Source organism: Tachysurus fulvidraco, chromosome 13 (assembly GCF_022655615.1).
Source record: "Tachysurus fulvidraco isolate hzauxx_2018 chromosome 13, HZAU_PFXX_2.0, whole genome shotgun sequence".
Lineage (NCBI taxonomy): Eukaryota > Metazoa > Chordata > Actinopteri > Siluriformes > Bagridae > Tachysurus > Tachysurus fulvidraco.
The window spans coordinates 15,906,031-15,917,204 of NC_062530.1; the positions used below are offsets into that span (position 1 = coordinate 15,906,031).

The 11,174-nt window shown below is 41.2% G+C and overlaps 1 protein-coding gene across 2 annotated transcripts; it reads right to left on the bottom strand.

Annotated features, from left to right (window-relative positions):
- Window positions 1–507: 507 nt before the first annotated feature.
- kbtbd4 (kelch repeat and BTB (POZ) domain containing 4) lies at window positions 508–10,496 on the bottom strand. 2 transcript variants are annotated; one of them, XM_047822605.1, is made up of 6 exons: window positions 10,340–10,474; window positions 9,706–9,801; window positions 8,178–8,669; window positions 7,962–8,103; window positions 4,238–4,344; window positions 508–4,103 (listed from the first exon to the last, which is right to left on the bottom strand). In XM_047822605.1, the coding sequence occupies exons 3-6, from the start codon at window positions 8,637–8,639 to the stop codon at window positions 3,243–3,245; spliced, it is 1,572 nt and encodes a 523-aa protein (XP_047678561.1). In that variant the 5' UTR covers window positions 8,640–8,669; window positions 9,706–9,801; window positions 10,340–10,474; the 3' UTR covers window positions 508–3,242. The 2 variants fall into 2 exon arrangements, with proteins under 2 accessions (XP_047678561.1, XP_027017793.1); XM_027161992.2 differs by lacking the exon at window positions 9,706–9,801 and having other exon boundaries at window positions 10,340–10,496.
- Window positions 10,497–11,174: the final 678 nt, after the last annotated feature.

Genomic DNA, 11,174 nt, shown 5'->3' on the forward strand with positions numbered 1-11,174 from the left:
AATCTTGAATTTTGTATTCTATTAATCTTTATATTATTCTTTATAATAACCCTTTGTTCTGTTTATGTTCTGTAAAGCTGCTTTGAGACGACGTTAACTGTAAAAAGCGCTATACAAATAAACTTGAATTGAAATGAATTGAATAAAGAGGCAGCAGTTGCAAGGAAAACCTTCCTCTTTAAACAACACGAGGAAGAATCCTTGAGAGGAATCAGACTCACACAGGAAACCATCCTCATCTGGGAGACATCTGACAGCAGATTCCACAACTGTATGCTATAAAGTCTCCCTGATGGGTTTTCTCAGAGTATTCAGTGTGTTGCATTGAAACCCAGTTCTATCTTTTTATTCTCCTCCTGCAGTTAAAGCCCCACCACCTCCATATCCCTTAGAGTGCAGAGAGCAATATTAGTGCTTCTAGTTGGTTCTCTTTGGACTTGAAAATCATCCACATGAGCGGAGGATACAGGAAGTGTTTTGTGAATGCAGAAAAGTTTTGAAAACACCTAGATAAAATTTATTTTATTACATTTAATGCATTTAAAGAGTTATGTCACTGTGATTATGTTACATTCAGCATGTACCTTTTAAACAGAAATGAGAAAAAAAAAGCAGAATCCTGATTGGTTAGGGTAATAAAATGTGATTTAGCAAACCAGTGCATTGTTAATGATACAGAGCAATCGTTATGTTGACTTTGTTTGCCCTTCATGAGCTTCATAACAATGTATTTATTTGTGCAGAATACATTATTTATATATAATCAGCTTTGCTGTCTGTGTGTGTGTGCGTGTGTGTGTGTGTGTGTGTGCGCGTGCACGCTCCACATCCATAATTAAGCATTATGAACCATCACAACATACTTCAGGCCGTTCAACCCCAAAATCTTTCTCCCTTTCAATGAAGGACATTTTACACAAGAGACATAATATCTAACAATCCACATGCACAAGTCACTGGACATGTTCCACTGCTGCTCACAACTTTTACACTAGCAATACTACAGAGCAAAAGAGCTTACTATGTAGTGTTTACTGCAGGAGTGTCAAACATCCGGCCTGATAAACTGCAGAATCCAAACAAATTTATCATCTGTGCTGTTAATTAAAATCAACATGTGGACAGAAAGGAGAGTGAAAAAGTAAGAAGTTTCTCTCATTAAAAAAAAAAAAAAAAAAAAAAGCACAAAAACTCAATCTTTTTTTTTTTTTAAATCAAAAATTAAGCATTTTTGGGCACAACAATCAGAAAAAACTAATAAACTCAGAGCCATAAACTCAACTCTACTAACCTGGGTAACGATACATACTCCTTCTTTACCAAGCTAAACATTTTACTTTGTAACCCCAGGTGGAAAATACTAGTAATTGGACTTCATTACTGTACTTAAGCATGTACATGTATTTTGTGGTACTTTTAATTGAAACTGAATACTTGTAGTCTTAATTTACATTTTTATTTAGACCTTGAAAGTCTTTCTTTTCTCCTCCAGTCACTCATCGTACATGATAAAGCAGTGGAAAAGACTCCTAGGTGTTTTATTTCAAAAAATAATGTTTGCATGTGCTGGAGTGGCAAAGATTCCTCTTCATCTCTGTAGAAAGCAAGAACTTTCTACATAATACATACATTTTCATTAAAAAAAAAAAAGCATGTTGACATAACGGTCACTGGGTTTCTTTGTTAACGCCAGGTTGGAAACTTGTTGATTCCAGTAGCTAACAGAAACATGGCAGCACGTGATGTTTTACTTATGATTAATTCATTATGAAACTGTGTTTCACTGGTGACGCATCAGACACAAAATGATCTAAATGACACCTTTGCATACAAAAGTAAAAACTTTCTATGTCAAAACATGATATGAATAATTTTAGCAATAAATTAAGTTCATATCTCAATTCCAGTTTACAACACTACTAAATGCAGAAAAATTCAAGACAAAGCAAATCCTTATGCAAGGAACTGACTGTACAGATGTCATGCGTAGTGATTAGTGTTGTTGTTTTTTTTTTTAACTGATTAATAAAACACACTTAGGAGGAGATGTGCTTGTCTTTCAGTCTGGGTTCATTTGCACTGGAACTGTGCCATGATCCATACGAATGTGAACGTAACCGGTACTCATGTTCATAACAGTTCAGGAAGTAAAGTAACCTGTGTATGTGTTTAAGCTGGTGATGACATCACTCATTCCCACAACCCACATGTACCATGAGTGGCAGGAGAACACTGAGGGACACAGAAGTGATGAGATGCCTTTCTGTACAAAATGATTAAAAGAAATAATAATAAAAATATGGTGAGTCATGTTGTGTTCTCGATGTGAGTTTGTGGTGAGGTTTGATAAGTACAAATGCACGAATCAAGTGAGTCTGTAACAAGATCAGTGTACCAGGACCGTAGTAAACATGCCCAGGACCTAAGTGTAATGTGGTCATTTACCTAAAATGAATTTGACACACCTGTACTAGAACATTCAGCCCGAAGACTAGAGCAGGCTTATCTTTGTAACATTGCACTCGGTAACTGTTTCACTGCGGGCTAATGGGAACTTTACAACACTCAGAAGACTGCTCAGACATTTTTGACATACATACCTCCTATCAACTCTTCTTATTACTCAGCCTACTAACAACTGAAGTGCCCTCGTGTATAAGAATTTAGATTAAGATCAGAGATCGGTTTTGCATCTTAATAAAGAAAGATGATCCTATGATCAGTAGTCCATAGTCTAACACAAGGACAGCAGATAATGACATTCTACTGTCATAATAAGACTAGAAGTCAGGTCTTTACTGCTTGTCATGTAGACCCTGTGAACCTAGACACTGATCTGTAGGTCTGAATGTCACAGAAGTGCTGAATCAGTTGATCGTTACAATTTTGCATGGCTTTTCATAGCACTGCATTTTCCGCACAACTGAATAAAAGTTCCATATAGACATGCTGCTTGGTGCTGGCAGTTAGTTTAGCTTACAACATCATTATACAGGGCCAGCGTTAGCACTGAACAGTCATTCATTCATTCATTCATGTCAAACTGTCGTTGCAGGGCCCTTGAGTATGACCCTTAAAACTTCATCTGCTCCACTCAACTATAAGCTCTCTTGGATAAAAGCATGTGCCAAACAAGTAACTGCAAATGCAAATGTAAATTCTTCAGCATAACAGCAAACACGTCACATAGTCCACATGTACCACGTACTATGTACAAAGTCGTTCAATATGGCACTTCAACATCAGGCCAAAACAAACTGCCAGTTTGTGAGAAGAATTTTAATCCCTTTGATAACGGACACAACGGATGTGGCTGGGTTCAGCTTTAGTGTGTCTGCATCGCCTTTCTTGCATTTGTCCCGGAAGACATAAATACATCCATTGCAGCTGGCTACCTTCCAGAACGAGGGCACGCAGCTCCACACCTCTGGGAAGCGCAGGCGTGTGAAGCTGTCCAGCAGAGGGTTGTAGCACACTAGTGAGTCGCCCTCAGCCACCACAAAGATCAGGTCCTTGTGGGCGGCGGCATGCATGCGGCCAGCGAAGGGTAGGACATACGGCTTGGTGCGGCATTTTTGGGTTCCTGTGTCGAAGCACTGGATGAGGCGGGATGGCCTGGTGAAAAAGTCGGCATCGTTCTCTTCTCCACCCAAGAGGTAGATGATCCCGTCGAGGTGGACCCCTGCAGCGCCTGACACAGCAGTGTCCAGCTGGCTGGTCTCTGTCCACGTGTTGGCACTCACTGTGTAGTAAACAATGCCGTTGGACAGTGTGTCCTGAAGCGTTTTGCCCCCGAGTGAGTAGATGGCATCCTCTGAGACTACAGACACCAACGCATGGTGCAGACGATCACGAGGCAGCGGTGCACACCGCTCCCAATCCATCGTACGCATGTTACACTTCCACATCCGCCGTGGGATGGAGCCACCCACCACATACAGGTCGCCTCCATGCTTGCAGGCCGCTGTGATCTGATGACAGAGGCTGTTCTGACCACTCACACTGATGGCATCATCCTCAGCACAGTGAAGTGACACAGCCAGCGAGTGTGTCCGCGTCTCCTCCTTGCCTATAAGGTAGATGTGTACATTCTCTCCAATCTCCTGAAAAAGCAAGGACCCAGATTTAAAAACTGCTTTCTTAGCTGCTCTGACAATCATTCAGCAAAGCTTGATAATATCTTTAAAAAAAATAAATGTTGGCTTACATACAGTAGAGCAAACGTGCATTAACTCACCTTTAGGCTATCAGAGAGCCTATCTGCAAACTCTTCACGCTCAACTTTGTTGTAGTTTATCCAAGACTCGATTGCTGCAGTTGGATTTTGGGAAGTTGGAACACCATCTATGTTTGAGGCAAAACATTAATGAAGTCAATGTGAAGCTGAGCTTCAAATAATGATTCCCATGACTGAGAGAAGCTGGTTTCTCTAGCTGTTACTAAACAGAGTGAAATACAGTAGCTTCCTTACTCATTATCAGATAGTCCTAACAACGCTCACAATTATGTTGTAAGTACAACATAATATAACATCTTGATCAAGCAAGATGGCACCGCGGTTGGCAGCCTCAGTGCTTAGCTCCTCAGTGTTTGCTCGGTTTTTGTTAGTTTTTGCTGTTTTATGTCAAGGAAATCTGATCAGTTTCACCAGGGATGAACTGCTGAGCATTCACAGTACACACCACAAGATCTTTTAACAGTCTTTGATTATTTTGATGTTTTGCTGAATATGAGTGGCTGTGCTGTTTAAGCACTTCAGGACAAACTCAGACAGCGCGGATTAAGAACACCGCTGCCTAGCACCCATCTGGCGAATCTCCGCTCTCTATCCAACAAAACGGACGAACTCCTTCTGCTCACCCGGACTAATAAGGATTTTTCGAACTCTGCTTTCGCACGTGAGCTTGGCCTTACAGAGACTCGCTGACATGATCACAGAGAGTGAGCAACAACACCTGGACTCTGTATTAATAATTCTTGGGAACTTTAATAAAGCGATTCTCTCACGTGAACTGCCAAAATACAGTCAGCATGTCACTCTGTCCCACAGACAGCTCTGAGACTCTCTGATCACTGCTCAGTTCATCTGATACCGACCTGCAGGCAGAAACTAAAATCAGCTAAACCTGCATTAAGGACTGTAAAAAGATGGACTAAGGAAGCGGAGCAGGATTTACAAGCTTGTTTCTCTCTCACTGATTGGACTGTTTTTGAAAGTGCTGCCACCGACCTGGAAGAGCTCACAGAGACTGTAACATCATATATCAGTTTCTGTGAGGATTTGTGCATTCCTACCAGGACTCACATAACTTACAACAATGACAAGCCATGGTTCACTGCGAAACTCAGCCAGCTCCATCAGGCCGTCTTGTACAAACAGGCCAAATAAACACTGGAAAATTAGATCAGAGTGGCAAAGAGGAATTATTCCGAAAATCTACGGACTCAGTTTTCCTCTAATGACTCAGCTTCAGTGTGGAAAGGTCTGAAAGCCATCACCAACTACACAACACCATCCCCACCATCAACAACTGGCAGACGACCTGAATAAGTTCTACTGCAGGTTTGAAAAAGCCCAATTCTCACCTTCTGTAACTCCCTACTCAGCCACACCTACAATTCAGTTCAGTGAAGATGATGTGTGTCAGGTCTTCAGGAAGATCAAGAGAAAAAAGTCACCAGGCCCAGACAGCGTTTCACCAGTCTGTCTGAAAACCTGCGCTGATCAGCTGGCCCCCATCTTCACCCGGATATTCAACACGTCACTGGAGCTGTGTGAAGTCCCCTCATGCTTCAAAAGCTCCACCATCATTCCCGTCCCAAAGAAACCCAAAATTACCGAACTTAATGACTACAGACCTGTGGCTCTAAAGTCTGTGGTCATGAAATCTTTTGAAAGACTGGTTCTGGAGGACATTACTGGACCCTTACTGGACCCTCTGCAGTTTGTCTACAGAGCAAACAGGTCTGTGAATGATGCAGTCAATATGGGACTGCATTATGTTCTGCAGCATCTGGACAGACCAGGGACTTATGTGAGGATCCTGTTAGTGGACTTCAGCTCTGCTTTCAACACCATCATCCCATCACTCCTTCAGCCCAAATTAACCCAGCTCTCTGTGCCCTCCTCTGTCTGTCAGTGGATCACCAGCTTTCTGACAGACAGGCAGCAGCTAGTACGACTGGGAAAACTCAAATCCAGCACCCGCACCATCAGCACTGGCACCCCCCAGGGCTGTGTCCTCTACCCACTGCTCTTCTCCCTGTATACAAATGTCTGCACCTCAAATGACCCCTCTGTCAAGCTCCTGAAGTTTGCAGACAACACCACGCTGATTGGCCTCATCCAGGACGGTGACGAGTCTGCTTACAGACTGGAGGATGAACAGCTGGCTGTCTGGTGCAGCCTTAACAACCTGGAGCTGAACACGCTCAAGACAGTGGAGATGATCGTGGACTTCAGGAGAACCCCCCCCCCCCCCTGCTCTCCCCCCACTCACCATCCTGGAGAGCATTGTCACAGCAGTGGAGTCATTCAGATTTCTGGGAACCACAATCTCCCAGTACCTGAAGTGGGACATAGACTCCATTGTGAAAAAGGCCCAGCAGAAGTTGTACTTCCTCCGCCAGCTGAGGAAGTACAACGTGCCACAGGATCTGCTAAAACAGTTCTACACTGCCATCATTGAATTCATCCTCTGCACTTTAATGACTGTTTGGTCCAGCTCAGCTAACCAATTGACCTCAGAAGACTACAGAGGGTAGTCCAAACTGCTGAGCGAACCATTGGCACAACTCTCCCCACTCTTCAAGACCTGCACTTCTCCAGAGTGAGCAAAAGGGCAAAGTCAATCACTCTGGACCCCTCACATCCAGCACACTCACTCTTTAAACTGTTGCCATCTGGTTGACGCTATAGAGCCCTGAGCACCAGAACGACCAGACACAGGAGCAGTTTTTCCCTCAGGCAATCCATCTGATGAACAATTAACACCATGGAACACACAACACTTAATTGCACATTTGTACTATGTATACTTCAATTGCACATTTTATATTCAACTTGCACATCTGTACATACATATTGTCTATACTGTTTACTTCAATTGCACATTTTTCTCACACTTGCACATTTGTACATACAAATTGCCAATATTTGTATATGTATATTTCAGTTGCTGTAAATGTGTACATACAATTTCGTCTATACTGTATATGTCATTCTGTTACACTGTGGAGCTTCTGTCACTAAAACAAATTCCTCGAATGTGAAAACATGCCTTGCAATAAAGCTCTTTCTGATTCTGATTCTCATTCTGAATAACGATGGGAAGGAAAAGGTAGATAAATAAAGCTATTACGCCAGTGTGTCAAAAAAGAGCTAAACATAGACAGTGTACAGATACATTACTGTGAAAACTAACTGATTATATATCATTGTGAGTTTGTATAATTGCAGGCTACATATTTTACAATGTTACATAGATGTTTGTACAATGATACATATATACAGCATGATGTAGATCTTTATATTTACAGCATATAGCTTCTGAATTCATTTCAAGCTAAGAGTACAAGATGTTTATTATGGTTAATGAGAGCCACAGATGTGGGGAAAATCTGCTTTTCTATTGATTTCGATGGCTTTTCTGGAGGGAGGGGGAGGGAAAAGTGGCGTACAGAGTGAGAGGAATCAGCTATAATCTCAACCTACAATTAAACACTTTCTTGTTAAAGAGGAAAACAGTTTGCGAGTCATTACTAAACAAAAAGACAGACTAGAACAACATAAAGTCACTTCATCTAAGTACTTCTTTCTTTTCCCAGTAGTCTCTATTATTACCTATAATTTATGTGTCTCATTTCTAAAGGAGATTACATCTGTAGCAGTATGCTAATTTTATTGGAATGTTTTTTTTCACCCCACAAAGCAAAACATTCGTCAGTCCTACAGCACCCACCTTTAATGATGTCGATGAGGAGACGTAGGGGGAGGTTGAGGAACTCGTCTGTCTGGTGCAGCTGTACCAGATGTATCTTAGCACAGTGTTTAGCTGCTGTATAGAGCTCTTGGTCGCTGTGTCTGTCTGCCAACCACATCACCTGAAAAACAGGTCTGAATTAGCTGCTGCTACAGATTTAGATTTGAAGCAATTCACAAGTTCTCTCTGACTCACATGAAGACAGTTCTTGACATCTACGGTTCGTGAGAGGAAGCGGGAGCACTCCTCAAACAGGGCTGTGAGCTGGTACATGTCAGCCATTTCATAGGTGTCTTGCAAGTCGTCCACATGCAGCTTGATGGTCCCGTGGTAGATGTAGTCCACCAGCAGCTGAAAGACAGGTGCACTGACGTCTTTTAGCTCAATGTGGCGATCGTAAGTTTCTCTGAGGTTCGAGGTGAACATGGACCTGAAGAAGCTGCTCTGGGCCGAAAGGACCAGGCGATGCAGGTTGAACTCTTTGCTTTCCACAGTGATGGTGACATCTGCAAATAAGCCATCCTCCAAACACAGGTCCATGATGCTCTTGACCACACGACTGGAATGGGAGCGGTCTGTAAATGTGTAGCCTTGGAAGTAGTTCTCTTCTATAGAGGAAGTGCCCACGCTGAGGCCCCCGTCATCACACGACTCCATGGCATCTGATGTGGGCTGCAGCTGTATAGCCTGTTGAAAACATCACACACCATATTAAGACACATTAATACAAATATACACATTAATAAAAATAAGAGACATGATAGAAATCAGGACAGAATCACAAACCAGTAAAAAAAAAAAAAAAACAGTGAATAATACATCTTAATTTATTCTCCAGTATCACTGGTTCAAGCCTGAGCTCAGGTTGTTGTCTGTATTGACCCTCAGGGATCTCTGGTGTTCCTTCCACACGCAAAAGGATTGACTGTGTATTCTAATTATCCCCTGAAAATAAGTGAATTCACTCAACACCAGCTTCTTCACCAAGAAAGCCCAGAAGTGACTCTACATCTCCTTCCACCCATCCTGACTACGTTTTTAGAGGGACCATTGAGAGCATTCTGAGCAGCTGCATCACTGTCTGGTTTGGGAACTGCATCATCTCAGATCGCAAGACCCTGCAGCGGATAGTGAGGATAGCTGAGAAGATCATTGGAGTCTCTCTTCCCTCGATCATGGACATTTACACCACACGCTGCATCCGCAAAGCCAACAGCATTGTGGATGACCCAACACACCCCTCACACACACTTTATTCTGAAAAAAGGTACTGAAGCATTCAGGCCCTTACGACCAGACTGTGTAACAGTTTCTTTAATCAAGCCATTGGACTCCTTAATAAATTAACTGTACGGAGCACAACACACACACACACACACACACACACACACACACACACACACACACACACACAATTGTATGGACTACACAGACCTACACCAAATACATATCATCCAATATACATCCATGTCTACAGCACCACCCATACCAAACTGTTTGCATGCTGTTTTGCACAATGTTTTTGCTCTTTGCACATGTTCTCTTACACAATCATTCAATTGCTGTTTTGCACAAATCATTTCAATACCTCATATAACTGCTGCCATATTTATTACTATATTTTTTATAAAGTACATACTCTGGTCGATGCCTTGTAGTGTTTTGTATTGTTTGTCTCACACCAGGATGCACAGATGCATTTTATGTGGCTAGGACTACTTACTAAGTCCTTAGTTCTGTCTTTTATGTAGCATTATGGTCCTGGAGAAACGTTGAATGAACAATGGGCAGTAGCTACCCTACACACCTACACCTACACCTACACACACACACACACACACACACAATTAGAGCTGATTTATTCATTCATTATATAAATATTACTCAAACAAGTCTATCTTGTGATCTATCCACTTCTTCAACAGGTGAATATATATATAATATATGAAAGTACTCGTGGTCTTTTATGTGATTTGACACACAGTGTAACACACACACACACACACACACACACACACACACACACACACACACACACACACACACAAACAGGCCAAGCCAACTTTACTTTCTGTGCTAGCTTGTATATAAAACTAGTCACACCAACAACCAAAGCATAAATGAAACCTACTTAATTACCTCGTCTTCATAATATTAGATTCATTAACTTTCATTTACTTTAGTTAATTAACTGCACTCATGTTTGATAGCTTGCTATAGAGTCTGTTACACTCCTATCAGTCACTAGCTTGCAAAACATTAGCTTTATGCTAGCTGTAGTTCGTTAGCATGTAACTCCGATGGCTCAATAATACATGAAATAGACAAGTTAGTATTTGTAAAACGGTATAACGTACTTGCGGGGTTATAAACTTATCAGTGACAACCAGTCTGCACTCCGGAAAATACGTGTTTTGTACTAATACTATTGCTAGTTACATGTTGTTAAGAGCGACAGGCAGAGAATCCGCCTGTGTTGTTGTTTTTTTTTCTTTGACTCGCTGCTGCTACGTTGCGGTGGAGGCCTGTAATTACAGCACCAGCGTGAAGATTCACTAGGACTGAAATGAAAACCTGCCCTACTGCTCTTTATACTGTGCATATAGATAACTACTTTAGAATATATTCAATTTAATTTTCAATTCAATTTATTTGTTTAGCTCTTTGGAAACAGGAGATAGAGAAAAATAAATAAATATAGAAGAAGAAGAAGAAGAAGAAGAAGAAGAAGAAAATGATAAGGATAAAAATGAATAAATTAATATATACAATTAAAGTTTAAAATAAATTTTAAAAAGATTAAATTAAAATTTAGGATACTATATATCTATCCCTATCCCTTATGTGCAAGCCGGGAGGCGACAGCGGCAAGGAAAAACTCCCTGAGAAAACATAAGGAACCCATCCTCATTTGGATGACACTCTACAGTAAATAGTGTAAATGTAAATAATGTCCTTTCGACAAGAGTTTATAATGTAGAATCTGCTAAAATAGTTCAGTGTAATATCTGTGAATGTGTGACGTGTAGAAACAGTAACAGTTTTCTTCATTAACACACTGTTCTGGTTTGTTTGTTTCATGCGTTACGTATTAGGATTGCTCTTAGGATTTTACAGCTAAAATACTAGTGTAAATGCATGCAAGATGCATGGTTAATACACATACCTGGATTAATGTATATATATTCAATT